General features: G+C 27.4%; 4 protein-coding genes across 5 annotated transcripts; 1 reads left to right on the plus strand and 3 right to left on the minus strand.

The window, feature by feature from the left end:
• Positions 1–284: 284 nt before the first annotated feature.
• LOC124432802 (mitochondrial nicotinamide adenine dinucleotide transporter SLC25A51) lies at positions 285–2,500 on the minus strand. Its single transcript, XM_046982050.1, has 3 exons — positions 2,019–2,500; positions 1,383–1,653; positions 285–1,298 (listed from the first exon to the last, which is right to left on the minus strand). The coding sequence occupies exons 2-3, from the start codon at positions 1,527–1,529 to the stop codon at positions 588–590; spliced, it is 858 nt and encodes a 285-aa protein (XP_046838006.1). The 5' UTR covers positions 1,530–1,653; positions 2,019–2,500; the 3' UTR covers positions 285–587.
• A 194-nt stretch (positions 2,501–2,694) lies between these two features.
• LOC124432788 (very long-chain specific acyl-CoA dehydrogenase, mitochondrial) lies at positions 2,695–5,824 on the plus strand. The gene is made up of 8 exons (XM_046981989.1): positions 2,695–2,926; positions 3,266–3,476; positions 3,547–3,765; positions 3,866–4,294; positions 4,411–4,674; positions 4,749–5,105; positions 5,188–5,400; positions 5,485–5,824. The coding sequence occupies exons 1-8, from the start codon at positions 2,862–2,864 to the stop codon at positions 5,620–5,622; spliced, it is 1,896 nt and encodes a 631-aa protein (XP_046837945.1). The 5' UTR covers positions 2,695–2,861; the 3' UTR covers positions 5,623–5,824.
• Positions 5,825–6,537: 713 nt separating this feature from the next.
• Positions 6,538–10,851, minus strand: LOC124432801 (leucine carboxyl methyltransferase 1). 2 transcript variants are annotated; one of them, XR_006944376.1, is made up of 5 exons: positions 10,511–10,851; positions 9,709–9,892; positions 9,291–9,642; positions 8,959–9,218; positions 6,538–8,091 (listed from the first exon to the last, which is right to left on the minus strand). XR_006944376.1 is itself a non-coding variant. In XM_046982049.1 (4 exons), exons 1-4 carry the CDS (start codon positions 10,718–10,720, stop codon positions 9,014–9,016), a joined length of 951 nt encoding a protein of 316 aa, XP_046838005.1. In that variant the 5' UTR covers positions 10,721–10,851; the 3' UTR covers positions 6,538–9,013. The 2 variants fall into 2 exon arrangements, 1 of the variants encoding a protein (XP_046838005.1); XM_046982049.1 differs by having other exon boundaries at positions 6,538–9,218.
• A 197-nt stretch (positions 10,852–11,048) lies between these two features.
• LOC124432787 (integrator complex subunit 1) lies at positions 11,049–19,050 on the minus strand. Its single transcript, XM_046981988.1, has 14 exons — positions 18,903–19,050; positions 18,301–18,484; positions 17,735–18,210; positions 16,333–17,622; positions 16,054–16,229; positions 15,800–15,952; positions 15,008–15,685; positions 13,134–14,921; positions 12,748–13,062; positions 12,214–12,676; positions 11,988–12,112; positions 11,648–11,838; positions 11,305–11,577; positions 11,049–11,222 (listed from the first exon to the last, which is right to left on the minus strand). Exons 1-14 carry the CDS (start codon positions 19,047–19,049, stop codon positions 11,107–11,109), a joined length of 6,375 nt encoding a protein of 2,124 aa, XP_046837944.1. The 5' UTR covers position 19,050; the 3' UTR covers positions 11,049–11,106.
• Between the last annotated feature and the right edge of the window lie 59 nt (positions 19,051–19,109).

A 19,109-nucleotide genomic window follows, 5' to 3' on the forward strand; every position in this document is an offset into this window, starting at 1 on the left:
TAAATAGAAATAATGAAATAATTTTATACGATTTTTGTCTAATGATTCTATACTTTTATTAATTCTATAGTATTAAATATTACATATTTTTTATATTGTTATATGTTTCATTTACAAACTAACAATCAAAGACAAATTGTCATGTTGTGTTTATTTAGTGCTATTCTGTAATTACATTTGATTAAAAAATTAATCAAAAATATTTATAATAAAAATAGAATCATCAAATATTTTTGATAAATATATGTATTATATGAGATTTATCTAAAAGAAAGTGTTAAATATTCTTGCAAAATATTTTTACTAATAGTTGTTAAGTTTATGGAATTTTCTCTACAAAAAAGAATTACACAAAAGTAATGTATAAATAAATTATGTAAAATAAGTCTTGTATACGCACTCCTACTATCTTGCAACAGAAAAAATGTGCGCTTAACATATCACTTTGAGAAAATACATAATAAAAATATATATTAGTAAAATAAATTTTGCTAATATTACTTATATACATGAAATTTAACTTAATTATCATGTACATTACATTACATTACATTACATTACATTACATTACATTACATTTTAACTTCTTAAAATATAATAGTTTTCAAAAAATCATAAGATGCATTTATTATACCCCAACTAATGAAAGAACGTATATAATTTAAATGCACACCTTTATAAAACCACCTTATACTTTTGTTTCTAGATATATATATTTCACGTGAAACTGCTGTAAATTTTTCAAACGGTTCACCTATCTTAGATTGCATATGTATTTTTATTACATTCATAGGATAAAATACCGTACTAGTAAAACCACCAATTAAAGCTCCACAAATAAAATTTGTTAACAATGATTCTTGATTACCTAATAATACTTTTGACTGATCACGAAGAGTAAAGAACATAAGATTAGAACATCCATTTCTATAGATGATAGGAACTAAAGCACGATAACATTCTGCTACTCCATAATTAGTTAGTAGATATTTGAATGCATGAGGAGTATTTTTAAATTTATCATAATACCGCCAATCTTGCAATAGTGTTTGTACTCTTTCAAGTGGCGTGAGAATAGCTTCGGCAGCACCAGCCATATTGGCAGCTAGTATTTTGACAAGAATTTCATTATTTGTCAACATGTACAATCTTTGTTTACATCCTTCATATGTACTAAACATTAAACTAACTGATAGAGTTTTTTGACACAATGGTGGTAGAATGCCTCGATATAATAATTTTATTCCTTCTCGAGATAATTGTTGAAGAGCAGTACCTGCTGGAACACCTTCTAAAATCTGTATAATACATAGTAGTTTAATTATATAAATTTATAAGTATAAAATAAAAAATACTTATTTAAAAATTTTTAATATACCCACCTGCCTAAATATGATCTTATTAAGAGGAAAGGTAATAGAAACATTAATAACAGCTGCACCCCAACCGCATATGAACTCTTTGAAATCATTATTATTAAGTCGTAGCACTGATTTTAATGTAACTTTTTGAGATGTTACGTTACTCATATTAATATTATTTTTGTATATATGTATTTAATATGTCTTTAATGGGCAAGAAATGAAGATTGATCATATACATTTCTTTTTTACTATTTTTCGTTTAAAAATTTTTCCCAGTTGTAACTTTTTCCTAAGATAATATAATAACATTCCAGTAATTATTTAACTAAAGATGTATATCGGATATCATTTCAATTATAATTTGAACTTTATTAGTATAAGATTATCATAAATAAATAAATATTGTAAAATATAAATAGAAATAAAGTTTGCTGATTGAAAAGCAATTATTGAGTTAGCATTAAATATATTAGAAACTTGAAAGAAATATCAAATATTAAGTCAGCATATAAATGAAAATTTATTTTTATTTTTGTCAATAATATTATGATTAGAAAATTGTAGACACGACAATGTATCAATCTTTTCACAAATTAATATATTATATAACTTAAATTTTTTATTTTAGAGTAATTGCATATGAACATAGCTTACATATTTTTAATCACGTATAAAGCTCAGCTCGTAATTCTAATACATCCGTACTAAAAACTTCAAGAAAATTTTTAACTGTTTGTTATCATCTTTTGTTATTACATTATTAATTTCGAAACAGAACAATCTATTTTTCATTGATTATTGTCTTTTCTTGACGTTTAATTTATTAAATTCTTTTTTGCAATTTTAGATAAAACCAATTAAAAGGCAAAAACACTATACGATAAAAACCTTAATTTTTTTGAACTATTAATCACTGTATTCTAACTTTTTTGAATAAATCCTTTTAACATGATGATGAAATTTGCTGTTGTCAATCAAGATTTCAACCATATATATGTTACATACAACACATTTTAATACAGCAATCATCATAGCCGACAGTAGATAACGATAGTCGATATTGATCAATTTAATTAATATTTGGATATTTTTAATTATTTTTGTGTAGTTTTCAAAAGAATTATATATATGTATATTTGTTGGATTAGATTATCTATTTTAACACTAAGAAAATAATTAAAAAATTTGATAAGTAATAGATTGTTATGATGCAGTACGATACATATATACATCTATGTAAGATGTTCATATGACGCGTGTATGAGTATCATATAAATTTCAGCAATGAGATAGCTGCAGCCATTTTGTACGACAAATATACGTAGAGCTAATAAATTAAGTGTATGATATTTTTTTATACGTTTTCGTTAAATTTTATTGTTTTCTTATTCTATTTGTATTAATTTATACGTACAGATATTTAAGAATATAAATTGTATAATATTTTATTGATTATTTGGTGCTTATTATCATCTGATCATATAAAGATCTTAAAAAATGATTCGTTTGATAAAATATTTTCCATCAGGCAGTTTTAGAAGAACTTTTAATACGAATATAAAGTAAGTCTAAAATTTTGACAATCTTAAATATATTATATATACGAATATAAGAACATATAAATAAATATTCTTTAATTAATAATATATATTAAAAATAATATATATTATATATTATCTACATATAGAGAAAAATAACATACATATATAGTATGGACTTTAAACTTATAAACAGTACAAGGTGACATTTGATTAATTGTAAATATTTTCAGTTTAAATTTATTAATACAAAATTTTTATATTTGAATAATTTGTATTTAATAATTATTAAGATATAAATAATATCACATATATACTTTTTTTATAAATATAATATTTAATGAGTATATATATTTAATCCAGATGTTATGCAGCTACTCAGACTGTTGTAAAAACTGCAAAGACAGAAAAAGTAGAAAAAATTAGTCTTGGGAAAGAAAGTCAATCGTTTACCACCAACATCTTTCGAGGACAATTGCAAATAAATCAAGTATTTCCTTTCCCTGAACCATTAAATGCAGAACAAACAGAAACAATTAAAATGTTTCTTGACCCAATAGAAAAGTTTTTTGAGGTTATTATCTTACTGTGTTTTCTCAAATTTATTTAATATAACTTATTAAAATGTTAAACTCTATTAATAGGAGGTTCATGATCCTGTAAAAAATGATGAAACACAATCAGTAGATGAAAAAGCTATATCAACTATGTGGGATCTTGGTGGCTTTTGTCTTCAAGTTCCAACGGAATATGGTGGATTAGGACTAAATAATACCCAATATACTAGATGTGTTGAAATTTGTGGGTACCATGATTTGGCATTTTCAATTGTTTTAGGTGCACATATGAGTATAGGATTTAAGGTATTCTATATATTTTTTGAAAGTGAATCAATTCTTAAAATATATTTTTTCTATTCAGATAAAGAGTATTTATTAACATATTCTTTTTTTTTATATACAGGGTATAACATTATTTGGTACACCAGAACAAAAGAAAGAATATCTTCCTAGAGTTTGCAACCATGAATATGCTGCATTCTGTTTGACAGAACCATCTTGTGGATCAGATGCTAGTGCAATACAGTGTCGTGCAGTTAAATCTACTGATGGATCCCATTATGTTCTTAATGGTAGTAAAATTTGGATATCAAATGGTGGTATAGCAGATATTTTTACTGTCTTTGCAAAAGTACCGGTTAAAGATCAAAAAACAGGAGAAACAAAGGATATACCAACAGCTTTTATTGTTGAAAGAGGGTTTGGTGGTGTAACAAATGGTCCACCAGAAAAAAAAATGGGTATTAAAGCTAGTAATACAAGTGCTCTTTTCTTTGAAGATGTAAAAATACCAGTAAAAAATCGTTTGGGTGAAGAAGGACAAGGATTTAAGGTAAAAAATGATATATATACATGTAAATAAGTATAGAAACAATTACATTATGTATGATTATGTAGGGAACAAAAAGTTCTATTATTATCTTATTTTTATTCCTTTTAATTTGTTAGATTGCAATGAATATTTTAAACAATGGTAGATTTGGTATGGTAGCAGCTCTAGCAGGTAATATGCGTTACTGTATTAAACGATCTGTAGAACATGCAACACAACGTGTACAATTTGGACATACATTAGATAACTATGGTTCAATTCAGGAAAAGCTTGCACGCATGACCATGTTACAATATATTACTGAATCTCTTGCATATATGATTTCTGGTAACATGGATAAAGGTAGTCAAGATTATCACTTAGAAGCTGCAATTGGAAAAGTAACTTCATAATTATCTAATATACCTGAATGTTTATATACGGTATTTGTATTTTATATATTTCTTTTTTCTAGTGTTTTGCATCAGAATCTGCCTGGTGGGTATGCGACGAAGCTATACAAATTCATGGTGGCATGGGATATATGAAAGATACGGGATTAGAACGTGTATTACGAGATTTACGTATTTTTAGAATATTTGAGGGTGCAAATGATATTCTTCGTCTATTTATTGCCCTTACTGGTATACAGTATGCTGGAAGTCACTTGAAAGAATTACAAAATGCATTCAAAAACCCTACTGCCAATTTAGGCTTAATTGTTGAAGAAGCTACTAAGAGGGCAACTAGAGCAATTGGTTTGGGTTCATCTTTGAATTTCGCACATTTAGTGCATCCTAGTTTAGCGGACAGTGCTGCATTGTGTACAAAAGTTTGTTATAGTTTTGATTTATATTAATTTTGTTTTGTATTATATATTATTTAAATCAATATAATATTATAATTGATTTTAGAATATAGAGTCTTTTGGAGCTTGTATAGAAACAACCCTTATAAAGTATGGAAAAGGAATTGTAGATGAACAATTTATTTTACATAGAATAACACAAGCAGCAATGGATATATATACAATGATTATTGTGATGAGTAGAGCAACTATGTCTGCAAACAAAAATATTCCAAGTGCACAGCATGAACTTCTTATAGCTCAGACTTGGTGTGCAGAAGTAAGATATATCTTGATGTTAAATATTTTCTTATTACATATGTATATATATGCCAATTCATTATTAGCAATTATTATATTACAGGCATCTAGTCGTGCTGCATATAATCTAAAGATAGTAAATTCTAAACAACATTTAGATCTTTTTAATAACTTCAGTAAAATTTCAAGAAATGTATGTGATGGTGGTGGATGTGTCCAGCTAAATCCTTTAGGATTTTAATTATAAGAATATATATTTATATCGATTGAGAAGTATAGGACGATATATATTGAAGATCAGTCTATCCCATGCTAAAAAATTATAATCATTATGCTTATATGTAAGATATATAGTATATAAATTTATTCAAATATTATTATATATGTAAACTTGTGTACAAGTTTATACTAAATACAAGGACAGTCGATTCATTTTTGGAAAATCTATTTTATATTATATACTAATATATATATATTGTTCTGCTGTAAATAACAATTATACTATTTTTATATATTATTAAGTCAATTTGATTTTGATTTAATGATAAAATGTAAATAACTACTATTTAAACTGTGTTCTTTAAAAAATAGCATTTTCAATATTTACTGGAAATAGATTTTATATAAATTATAAATAGAAAAATATTCAGTAAATTATAAAGAAGTGCCTTAAATAACTGAAATTCTGTGTGAAAATGCTTATTTATCTGCGGAATATATATCTTATATATTTTAAAAAAGGTCACAAATAATTCAATAAATATAATTTTACATATAAAATATATTCATAACATTGAAAATTATATTTTGTGTATTCTTGATATTTTTGTATAAAAAAAAAAATTGTAAATAAAACATTTTTGTGGTTTACAGCATATTTAGGAGTTAAATGCCATTTATTTTTTATTCATCTATTTTACAGAGTAATAAAATAAATGTTTAAGTTATTAAACAATTTACATGATGTTCAAAGATATTTTTTCTGGAATTAATTTTTTATTAGATACTTTTTAAATGGGAGAAGTATGATGTATATATCCTCTTCCATTAAAATGACATTTTTAAAATACTTGATTTAATATTATATAGTTGTTTATTAATTTCTCCCATTTAAAGAGATTTCTATTTTAAATATATGAATGTATGTAAAAAATGATTTAGAATAATAACTGATCACTGTCTTATTTTTCTGATTTATAAATACATAATTTAACAATATCACAAAGATAAAAATACATTCTCTGATCATCTTAGATATATCTATAATGAAATGGAAGCACATAAAATGTCTATATGGGTTTCATATTGTTCCATATGTTTATAGTAACCATACATATGCTTATGAATTAATAATTTTATAAAGTGAAACACATGCAAAAACATAGAGTTGTCTAATTTGTGGGTATAATAAAATGTTTTTTAAGTTTGAGACCCAAACATTTTGTTACTAGAATATGTGATTATAATATAATTTTAATAATTTAATAGCATAAAAATAAGATCCATAATATAGTTTAAACTATAATTTAATGTAATATACATATCATTGTATTTATAATATAGTGCACTAAATTTTGTAAATTTATTGAATTTGATAAAAATATTGATTTTAGCACCTTTTTTAATTTTGAAATTTTATCTCACCTTTAAACTGGCAGTGTTCAATGAAATTTAAACTTTAGTGAGATTATAGTAACAAATAATGACTCTCAAACTTTAATTTGATTTGAACACATAGTATGTTAATAAACTTCATTTGCATTTCTTGCATAATCATCATAATGAAATTATTGTGAATAGATTCAATTTTCTGTATATATATGGTATTCATACAATTTATGTAACATTTTTGGTTATTATATTAATAATTTTGAATTATAATATTCGGAAAAAATAGAACTTTATACTAAGAGAGAAAGAGAGAGAAAAAGAGAGAGAGAAAGAGAGAGATCATTTTATTTTTGTTACTCCAGGTATGCAAGCACATCTTTAAAAATATACATTTAATAAATATTCCATCACACACTTTCTTATGAAGTTATCCACATACATGTTCAGATAATCTTATGCCTAAAAGGTGATTCTTAGAATATGACAAAATAGTTTCTGAAATAGAATTGATACAAATCTGAAATTCAGGTATAAAATATAAGATGTAAGGAGAATAATAATTTTATTGCATTAATTGTAATATAACACTGATGAAGCTATATGCACAGAAAATATCTATACAAGATAAATCCCAACATTATTGAGTTAAGGATACTTTTAATGTTATTTATAGTTTGAATATACCATAACCCTGATTTCTCCTCATATGAAAATAAATCTTTATTAATTATTTTCTATAAATTTACTACTTGTCTACCAATAATGTGCTTATTTGTATTGACTGAAATAGAATTCTTAACATATATTCTTTCACAAAAATATATAATAATATATATATATAAAAAAAAAAAAAAAAAACACGAATTTATGCTATATTCATGTGCAAGCATTAATAATTTATGTTTATAATTAAAAAAAAACAATTCACGTATATAAACAATAGAATCAAAGAAAAATAAAATTTGATCGTTGTTATTTCAAACTTAGAATTGAAAAAAGATTGTATACATACATATTTCTGATTATACCATATTTTGTATTTATGACATTATTCTCATTGTTAAGTAAATCTCACTTTCGTTGCACCTTATGTCATAACCTTAAATAATTATTTCTTAATGAGAGAAAAACTCAATACTTTCTTTATATCAACACTCAATTATTATTATTATTATTATTAAATACTATTGCCTTTATGGCTACCCAATAATCAATGTTCTACTTATAATACAATGTAGATAACATTTTAGATACAAATTTTTGAAAAGTTTTTATATCTTTCTTCATATCAGCTGAATATTGTTTACATTATTAAATTGAAGAAATTTCTGATTTAGATAAAACTTCATATTAAGTTGTATGTTATTTAGTCAAGTATGCTATTTATATAGAATTTCATGTGATCTGTGGAACTACTCCCATTACTTTCTGCTGTTACTCTCTTCTAGTGTAACAGTTAATAATATATAATAATAGTAATAATGATATATATTACTTACAATAAAAATGTTTATAATTTAACTATCTATTTTTAGAGTTTGAAATAATTAATCTTATATGTATGTAAATTGAGGTTTCATTTATACAAGAAAGGAGTAGTTTTAAATACTGTCAATTGACTATTGAGTTGCCTATATCATTGTTATATAAATAATTATCATGGGTCTCATTTATATTATACTGTCTTATATTATTTCTTAAAAAATAAATTAATTCAAAAGAAGACAGAGGAATATATATCTGGTGCAATTTAAAACATATATACACCATTTTGAAGATGCAAAGAAATAAATTTTTCTTTTTGAACTAATAGAAATATTTTTAGTTAACAAAATTTAATTTAAAAATATATTTAGTTAACAAATTTTAGTAAACAGATTTAATTATATAGAACTTCTATGTATCTATAAGATTTCCAATTTAATAATTTCCCCTGGCTGTTGTAATTAGTGACTCATGAACTTACCAATATTTGATTATACTTTATCACTACCTGGAGTAACTGAAAAAATTTTGGAAAATCAACCCTGTGCTATAGATAGATTTTTAAATGTTTGTCCATTCCAAGCAATTGCAATGCAATAATGTTGCAATAATTGAATCAAAAGCTCTCGTTCATCAAGCATTTCAATATGCTCAATTCGAATACGATCTGTTTCAAGCAGTGAATCGTAAACTTCTACCATTGTCCAAGCATTAGACCCTTCCCAGCCATTTATTGTAAATCTAAAAGAGAAACTTCTCTAAGTTATGTTTGCAGTAATCTTGCCAACATGTATATAATATAATTAAACATACCGTCTTTGTTGAGTTTCTAGCGTTTCACAGTCTTTAACTCCTGCTAATAAGCATCCACGACTACGCAAGTTTGAAAGCATTACTTGCCCAAATTTATCCTTCATATTTACTTGCTCATAACTTACAAATATACTATTTGGAAACGTTACTGCAAGCCATTTTAATAATGCTGAAGCTGCACTAGTATCTATATATACTAGAACACATTCAGCAAGAAACATGGTTGGTAAATTAAAATTAACTTCAGCTTGTGTTAATTTTTTGTCTAATTCATATATATCTCGCAAATCTGTTCCTACCAAATGGTAATTAGCAGCATGTAAATCTATTGTTGAAAATCTGATTTCACCATCTGTAAGTAACATAAATTTAAATTAATATTTTGCTATGAAATAAACATTGTATTTTAATACTTTACCTTCTGTATTTAATGTATCTATCAATTGTTTATGTTTTTTGATGTGATAACATTTTTTAGCTGTAATACTTGGAAAATCTAGCTCTACAAAGTTTGTAGGACTGTTTCCAGCATTTCTGAGCTTCCAGTAAAGTGTGTCAAAACCAGCACCCAAATTTATAATTTGACCTTTGTCACCAGATAGCTATACCAATTTTACAAAGTATATAATTAATTTTGTATAAATGATGTTTTGGATTCTTTTTTTTAAGTTTTTAATGCTTTTCTTTTATCAAACAGGAAAGATGATAAAAGTTCTTTTATTGAGTGTATATTGCAAATTGTGCTTTATATATTCTAATTATAGAAGTAGTAGTATTTCTGTAGTATTTTTTCAATTGATATTTTATGAATAAATTAGTAAAGCATTTATGGATAAGATTTATCATAGGATATATTGTCAATAATTTGTTATTATGAAATTCAAATAATAAAATAACTTACAGATATTTATTTTTAAAGTTAGTTATATCATTATTTACCATTTTGTAAATAATGTTAAATATTATTATATAACCATAAAAATCATGTTCTCGATAAATAATTATAAGACTTAGTATAGATTTTACATTGACCTATATCACAGGTTTGCTACAAAAGCAGATCACGTCGAGAAATTGGAGCAGGGCCTCGGCCAGGTCAAGGTTTCCGGCACTGTACATCTTTGCTGCACGAATCAGCTGTACCACTTACTGCTTCCGTATTTTAGGTTATACTAAATTACAAAATCGTATTTTGAAAATATTGTATAACTGTTACTCACTTTAAGGAATTTGTCGATGAATACTTCTATGCCCTTGACCCTTGCGTAGTAACCACGATTGATCTCTGGTGGCTTTCGTGTAGTTTGTTTTACAAAAAAATTGATGAATGGATCAGACCAGTAACCAAGTTGCACTGCATACCTTTTACACTCACTGGCATCATCATTCGTGGCCTGTATGGCCTCATCGTCCGCCATATCTTTAATCATTACACTAAAGTTTCTTCACTTCAGTCGTGAAAAATTATTTTACGTTTTCTGGGTGTTGGATCTAATACTTGTTCCTCTCGAAAAACTGCACAATCGGCCATACTGTTCGAAATACAGGGCTGTATCTACTTACACCCAACGCAGGGGTATAATAAAGGGATAAATTCGTTCGTAACAGTAACGTAGTACCTTTTTCAGTAGCCATGATAAAATTATGATAAATTTTTAATGATAAAATTTTTTAAATACATAAAAAACTTATATGCATAAAAGAATGTTTTATAAAAATAACTACCTAAAAAAAATATAGTAAAAAAGGAAAAACACATTTCTTGTAATTATGAAAAAATGTATTTTTTTCTGTACAAAATGTGTTTTCTTTAAATCTAACAACCTCGTTGTGTATTTAACAAGGCAATACTTCTATTAATGTAAGGAACGGTATTTACGTTTGAATTTACTCCTAACTCAAATACTTTTTCCAACAAGGGTAATGCATGTTCTGAAAAAAAAATTTTATATAAATATAAAAATACTTTAAAGGTAATATATTTTAGTAATTATGTTAAAAGAAAATATATTACCTTGCATACATAAAACAATTTCTGGTAATTTATCTAAAGCTGACATAAGTATATCAGCCCTAGGATTGTCCAAACATCGTTGAAAAGCAGATAATATGTTTGAATTAGGAACAGGATGATGTTTTAATGCTCTAGCAAGTAAAGTGTGAGCTAATGTCCTTATATTACCCTGTGGCGAAACAAGTAATTCTGCTATATTATCGATTATTGGTTCCAATACGGCAGGTTTACGAGATGACAAATGTTCGATTTCTTGAAGAGCTCCAAATACATCTAATGATAATTAGTAGTTTTATTTATTTGTTAATAAGTTTTCTTTGTTAAAATGTTATACTGATTATACCTTCTCCGTGTAATCTGCTAAGTATTGCTAGTAAAGGTTGTCGATGTGGTGGAATTGCAGGTTCTGATGGAAGTGGACTAGGAGCAAGTGTTAGCAGTATCTCTTCTGTATCTTCTCCTTCTCTTGGAATTGGAATTCCTGATATAAGTGTCCTTAAAGTGGTTAAACTTGGATAATGTGCCTGTAACTCACTATATGCAAATTCAAATAAGAAGATGATTAACATTTTGTTTAACTGTTTGAGTATGGGATCACGCTCTTCGCATTTTTAATATAATAGTAGAGGAGCGTGATCGCGTTTGTTAGTACTCACGATTAAGTCCAAAAGAAAATTACTTACTGAAGGATTTGGGCATGTTTTTGTAAATATTTTAATGCCCTGTTGGGATCATAAGAAATATATCCATATAGAAAAGAAACAAATCTGGTCAATAGAGGTGTAAATTCTTTCATTGGACTATAAATCTAAAAATATAAAAGAAAGCCAATAAGGCAATAAAAAATATTAGTGTTGTTAAATTATTATTAAATCAAAAATTTTCTTAATAATTTATTACAAAGCATACCTGAAAACATTGAAAATAATTTTCTAATGTATCTTCTAAAGCTGTTTTATGTTCTTCATTAAATATATAAGGTTGTAATAATTCCAGCAATCCCATTACTTGTACAAAAAGATTTAAATGATGTCCCGTTCTAAATTGATTATATTCCATATAACATCGACCCATTAATGACGAAGCCAGCATTGGAAGTTGTCGTAATACTAAAATAGGATGTACAGCTGCTATTTTTCTAGCACATAATTCAAATTCTTGAGATTTAAAAGTCCAAGATTTTTGTCGTGGTGTTGCTGCCAAAGCTGTCAATAAAGAATGACTCATACAATCCAAGACTGAGCCAGTCCATCCTGTTATTTTTGCTCCAGCAACAAACTTTGTTGTTTGATGAGTATCCAAGTAACATATTACTTTGGGTATTTTCATATACATATGTAAGAGAAATTGATGTGCCATATCAGCATTTACACTGAAAAAGATACAAATTTAGTACTTAATAAATTAATAAATGCATATGTTGCATGATAATACTTAACGAACCTAGTATTTTGCATCATATGTTCAGTTAAATACTTTACTACTCTAGCAATTAAATGATCATTTGTTGAAATGCAGTGTAGTAACAAATCAAGACGAAGTTCCATGCGAGCAAGTGCAGCATTTCTGTCTTCACAGTTACATATAATAACAGCTTCAGCTACTACATATGCAACAAGGTTTAGTAATTGTTCTTTTTGAAGTAATAAAATATTCTCAGGTACATAATGCTTTGGTGTGAATTTATCTCGACCTTGCCAAAGTTTAGGATTGCATGTTAATGCCCAAAGAAAATCCAATACAGCACTTGGATCATATCTGTTTTAATCAGGTAAAGTTAACTACAGAAATAAATCTTATGTATATTAATATTTTTCCTATGTACATACCCATCGTCATATTTATCTAGCAAATGTCCTACACATTTATATAAAGTTGTCCAACTTGCTCTGTGTGTTAGAAGTGTTAACAAGTATGGTCTGCAAGAATGCAAACTCAGAGTATTATCCATTTTTACGTGTACTTTCGTTTTTCCAAATAAAAGTTTCATTTGAAGATTAGGACATGTATCAATTAATTCAGGTTCTACAGAAGCTAACCAATCAATCAACAATCCTGTTCGAGATCTTACAATGCCTTCGTTACTATCAGTAATTAATAATCTTGTCATAGCTTCAATAAGAACATCATTTTTCTGTTGTTTAAGGCTAATATCTAATAATTTTCGACCTACACCTTCCAAATTTACAGTATCTGTATTTTCTAAAATTGTACCAGGATCTCTATTTTGCATTAACATAGTTAATTCTCTACGTTGTGGAGTGTTCGTTAACTGTACATTAGCAAAATCTCTTAGAATTGAGAGAATGGGTGCCTTTATATCACCAATCAATGATATTAAATTTAAGCACATATTTCGTGCCAATTCAACCACTTGTTTTGGAGTTGATAGGTTTTTTAAAGGCAATAATATTACACGCATTAAAGTACAAGAATATTGAGACATATGCACCAGAGATGCTAGAAATTGTTTTACTTGCATTGAACTTAAAACACTGCATATATGTTGTATTGCTAAGACTACAGCTCCACTTTCTTTAGCTGATTTTTGCAAATCTTTTGCAAGTGTTTTATGTAAACGACGATAAGCATCTATTTTTTGATTTAATGAAATATTTTCAATAAATAGTCTATTAATCAGATGCGGAACATCAGTTTTTACAGAACACTGAATAACAGACTGCTTCTGTACCATAGCACTTTGTGGTAATGGTTCTTGCAATTTATTTATTGCCATAGCATTTTCCTCTGGTAAATGTGGTTCCAATAATTGCAAAACTTGTACAAATACTAATCCTCCTGTTGCTCCTCTTCTATGCTGAACTTCAACTAGCTGAGCCATATAAGTTTTATCAAGTACAGCCTCTCCAACTGAACTTGGATCAATTTGCACTCCTGCATCAAGTGTATGTAATAATTTACTCATTGAAGAAACAGGTATTCCAAAGCTTTGAATAAAAAGAACCAACTGTTGTGGTTCTAAATCTTTCAAAGCTGCATCCACTAATCGTGGTACATTACTTCTAATCATACGTAATTTCAACCAATCTGGAATGAGCAATGCTTCCTCACTTGTATCTACAAGAAAGGCTTTAGGTGGATCTGCGTTTAAAGGGAACCACGTTTCCAATAAATTAGCGAATAGTTCATCATCATCAGATGAATCATAGGTCAACAGTATTATCATAGCATGAACTACCAAAATATGCATGGTACATTCTTCTCCACTGCTCCATTGTACAAGAATTTGATCTTGACTCTCAGACCATGTATATCCTTCTCCTCTAGGAGCTCTAGCCTTTTCTAGATAATTGCAAAATATTGCCATAAATGCATGTAATGTCTGTTTAGTTTGGTGATTATCACTTTCAGGTTGTGGAAGAATTGCTGCAATAATTGTACTACGTTCAACCACTAATTGTGAAATTTCATTTGCTAAATCAGTTAAATCAGGTAGATCATCTTCAGTAGTATGTGCAGCAAGATATGATATGTAAGCATGTACAAGATCAGGATTATTTTCTACTTGACAGGCACCACGAAGAGCTGTAGATACTAAGGAACGTACTGATACAAAATGGGGTATAGATGGTAACTTACGTAACAACCAAATTTCTCTAAAATAAAATTATTTTCTTTCAAATAAGTGTAATAAAATGAATTATTATATATTATACAAGTTAAATATATACAGACAACTTACCTATCAACTTCAATATCCATTTCCATACTTTCCTCTTCAAGTGGTATTGAATCTAGAACCATTTTTAATCCAGTAATAGCTTGGAGGCGGCTACTGCTTTGTTGACTACTTAATCTTCTCAAAAAATACTCCAAAACTTCATAGGCATGTTGTTGATCTTGATCCGGATCAGTTAATAAAGTTTGAAGATGAGCTAATAATTGTTGTTGTCTAGGCTGTTTTTCAGCTGCTTGAGTACTTGTAGATAATAAGAATTCACAAAGACATTGTACAGGTAGTTGACTAAGTGAACCTTCACTATTTTGTACCAAATCTGCTAACCATGGCATACTTTGAGATGAACTTTGTTGTTGTCTTTGTATTATATCTAATAAAAAATCTGGCTTTCGAGATCGACAAAGCAAATGTCCTAATCTATGAGATACATTTAAAGATTTAATTTGTTCTAACACAGCTGGTGGTGGTCTCCTAGCAATACCAGTTGGATCCATAGTTATTAACTGGGATAGAAGTAAACTGTTTTGTTCAGAAATTTGTATTCTTGTTGATGCTGCAGCTAAATGAGATTCATATTCAAGTATTTCTTGCCTTTCTATTGCTTCAACTTGTAATTCTTTGGCACGTTCTTGTTCCATAATTTCTGGTAAAGCCATTGTAGGTGGAGGATATGCAAAATGACTGGAAATATTTAATCAATGAAATATGTATAGCATGTCATATATAATATTAATATTTAAATAATTCCTATATGTTATATAAACATTTTCAATGTTATTTAATATACTTACTTACTTAGTAATACACATTTCCATAAGAGTTCTCAAAATAGGATATCGTTTCCATGCAAGAGCGCCGATTGTGGAAGGATTGTGAGCAGCTAAAATTAACAACATTATCCATCCTTTCCAGTATAAATTTGATATTGCTAAAGTTGGTGGTACATATCTAAATAAAAAGTATTAAAAATATATATTATTATACAAGTTATATAGGCATAAAATATAATAATTAATAATAATTAATATGATTATATCACATCAATTTACCCAGCAGGTATATTTATTGTTCCTGGAGGTTGGTAAATACAAAGATTGAAGATAAGTTCAATGATATCTGTTTTATCAGCTTGTAACATTGGAAAACTTTCTGTTGAATTTGCTGCTGCTCTTCTTATTAATTGATCTGTCAAATCTAACGTTTCTGAATGTGTTATACTATTATCCTATAGGTAAATATATTTATATTATTGTATATAATTTCTAAATGAAACAAATTCTATTTTTATGTTAATGTTTTATATATTTGTATTTTTATATCTTACTTACTTTAGCAAATCCCATCAATAACAACCTTAATAGTGTACTCTGTAATAATGGAACATCTGACACGAGACGAAGATAGAACACTCTATCTGATTCTGGTGGCCAGTTATCTAATTTATAATAATGTTCAGCAGATTCCAACATTAATATTTTATGTAAACCATGAAGCAGTTCATTTTTACCAACAAGATACATTTGTTGTGCAGAATTTCGGAGCCATAAAACGGCTTCATATTGTATTGTTGCAACTAAATTTTGAAAATGATGTAACAAAGCCACATCTTCTTTATCACCACGTTGTGCAAGAGCTGCTGCTTCCTTAACTTGTGGACTGATAGCCAAAAGCATACAAAGACAGAGTAAATCTATTAAAGACATAAACACTCGTTCTTTGAATTCAAAGTTTAGCAATTGTTGTGCTATATCCTGTCTTTCTGACATTAATGTACGTGCGAATGTAACTAAATTAATATCGTGTCGACAAACACGTACAATTTCTCTGAGTAGTGCACGTAAAGGTCTCAAATAATCTTCACGATTCATTAATAAATCTTGAAATATTTCTGCAAGTAATTTAGCTGCTTGCTCAGGTAATGTCTGAAATATTACAGCTAACATTGGCATGTTATTTGGATTACGTGCGTTAGACAATTCGTTATAAATTGTATGTTTTAAAATCGTAGACAAATTTTCTGGATGAAGACCAATCAGTTCCTTTACTCCATTTAAGTATAAATTAATCACAGCTTTAGTCTTTAACCGCATTTTTACTAATTGACTTATAACTTCTACATCTTTTTGTGTATGTGAAGTACAATTGTAACAAATATAACTGAGTAATTCCTGTGCAGGTCTCATTAATTTAGGATTATGCAGCCACATTTCTAATCTTGGAACAGCAATGTTTCTGATTTCTACAAACCCACATGCTGAAGAAAGTAATCTTAAAAAATTTCTTGTAATCGATTCTGGTTGTCTCCTATTTATTTGTTCCTTGACAGCTGTTAATACAATATACTCTACATTGTCCATACAATGAGTATATCTAGGAGTTACTGGAAATTCTATTTTTTCTTTATCTCCAGAGAATTGTACAGTTGAAGTTCCTGGTTCTTCATCATCTATTGTAGAAGGGCTATGACAGTCTCTTGGTGTTAATACTGATAATTCTGTTTGTAATATACTTTTAGGTGGTTGTCTTGTATTAAATCCTGTTAATATATTATCAACAAAGCCCTTACATTCTTCATGATCAATCCATACACGTTCACCTAATGCATCTTCAATATAAAGCTATAAAAGAAAAAGAAAAAAAATAAGTATCTATATACTTCTAATTTAAATAATATAACATTATATTGTATTATATCATACAAATGAAAATTGTAGAATTTATTACAGTAACCTGTACAAAAATTTCTGGCCAATTCTTCTTATCATGAAATCCTTTCATTAACAAATTTGCAGCCAGCACTGGTACAAGTGGATTTCCTTTACTTTTGTAATTATGAGCTTGGTCTCTCTTTAATAAAGATGACAATGCATGAAGTATGCAATCATTAGAAAAAATTGATGCACGAATTTTTGCTAGATAGAGTAATCCCATATATATTAATGTTTCAGGTTTCCATCTTTGATTTTTAAGAGTTTTTATAGCACCACAAATTATGCCAATAACTTTATCACCCTCATCATTATCATTAGCTTCTAATACTAATGGAACAAAATCTGCTGGATCAGTTTCTGTAGCTACTGCTTCCCATGCCTCAGTACTAGAAAATGGAGGCCTTTGATGAGTAATATGTTGTGCAAGTTTCGGCTTTTTTTGTGGAATTAATGATTGAAGAGATCCTGGTGGTGCTTCCTTTTTACGTTCTGTGCCTATTAATAATAAAAAAAAAATATTAATAGAATATAAAAATATTTACTTTTCTATGAACATTTCATTTCTGCTTGAAATATCACAATTACCAGAGGTTGAAGCAGTACCACTTGGTTTAGGATGTATAACACCTGGTCTTTTAGCATCAGAATTTTCCCCACGAGAACTTTTTGATCCAAGTGCAAATAAATCAGAAGGATGCTGAGCAATTTTATTTTTTGCACCCCTCCCTATACTTGTTTTGCCACGATCCATTGTAATTTTTATTAATATCTATGTTCATTGATGAATGTACAACAAAACATAAATTAAATCTACAGATTTAAAACTTAATGCTTTTTTCATATAACACATATAAGTCCTCATATCATACATCAGAGATACTACTTAATTTCACAATTTTTATTTTATGTTCCTAGTATAGTATGAAAGTATGGTTTCCTAACCTTTATGCTGTATATGTATATTTATATATATATGGGTATATATTATATATATATATATATATATATATATATGTATGTATGTATGTATTATAAGTTTATAATTTGTTTAAGAAAGTTTTTTAAAAATAATAAAAATCTCATAAGAAACACGTAGATAATCTTAGAAATAAACTTTTGCATTTAAAGGAATCATTCTTTTACAAATTTATATAATCAACACTACACCACGATTTCTAAATACTAACTTTGTAAAATGTACAATTATTATTGTACGAAGATTGGAAGAATGATGAAGTATTACCGGCAATAACAAAACTAACAGTTGCCAAAACTAAATACACGGCGCCATCTATCTTTAATGTTTCAACAAAAAGAAGTAGAACTTTTTTCATGTAATTTTTTCTTTGAAATAATATAATAATTGAAATAATAAAAGAAAAAGTAAATATTAA

Source organism: Vespa crabro, chromosome 1 (genome assembly GCF_910589235.1).
Source record: "Vespa crabro chromosome 1, iyVesCrab1.2, whole genome shotgun sequence".
Lineage (NCBI taxonomy): Eukaryota > Metazoa > Arthropoda > Insecta > Hymenoptera > Vespidae > Vespa > Vespa crabro.

Bases quoted from the DNA above. Each gene is read 5' to 3' on its own strand.
- LOC124432787 (XM_046981988.1), bottom strand. From the start codon at position 19,049: ATGAAAAAAGTTCTACTTCTTTTTGTTGAAACATTAAAGATAGATGGC. The intron at 16,230-16,332 runs GTAAGTAAGATA...ATTTACCTATAG, and splicing joins TATTGATGGGATTTGCTAAA to GATAATAGTATAACACATTC. The intron at 12,113-12,213 runs GTATGCTTTGTA...TTATATTTTTAG, and splicing joins ATTATTTTCAATGTTTTCAG to ATTTATAGTCCAATGAAAGA.
- LOC124432788 (XM_046981989.1), top strand. From the start codon at position 2,862: ATGATTCGTTTGATAAAATATTTTCCATCAGGCAGTTTTAGAAGAACT. The intron at 2,927-3,265 runs GTAAGTCTAAAA...TATTTAATCCAG, and splicing joins ACTTTTAATACGAATATAAA to ATGTTATGCAGCTACTCAGA. The intron at 4,675-4,748 runs GTAACTTCATAA...TCTTTTTTCTAG, and splicing joins TAGAAGCTGCAATTGGAAAA to TGTTTTGCATCAGAATCTGC.
- LOC124432801 (XM_046982049.1), bottom strand. From the start codon at position 10,720: ATGATTAAAGATATGGCGGACGATGAGGCCATACAGGCCACGAATGAT. The intron at 9,893-10,510 runs GTGAGTAACAGT...AAATTGGTATAG, and splicing joins TCATCGACAAATTCCTTAAA to CTATCTGGTGACAAAGGTCA. The intron at 9,219-9,290 runs GTATGTTTAATT...TTTCTCTTTTAG, and splicing joins CTAGAAACTCAACAAAGACG to ATTTACAATAAATGGCTGGG.
- LOC124432802 (XM_046982050.1), bottom strand. From the start codon at position 1,529: ATGAGTAACGTAACATCTCAAAAAGTTACATTAAAATCAGTGCTACGA. The intron at 1,299-1,382 runs GTGGGTATATTA...TGTATTATACAG, and splicing joins ATAAGATCATATTTAGGCAG to ATTTTAGAAGGTGTTCCAGC.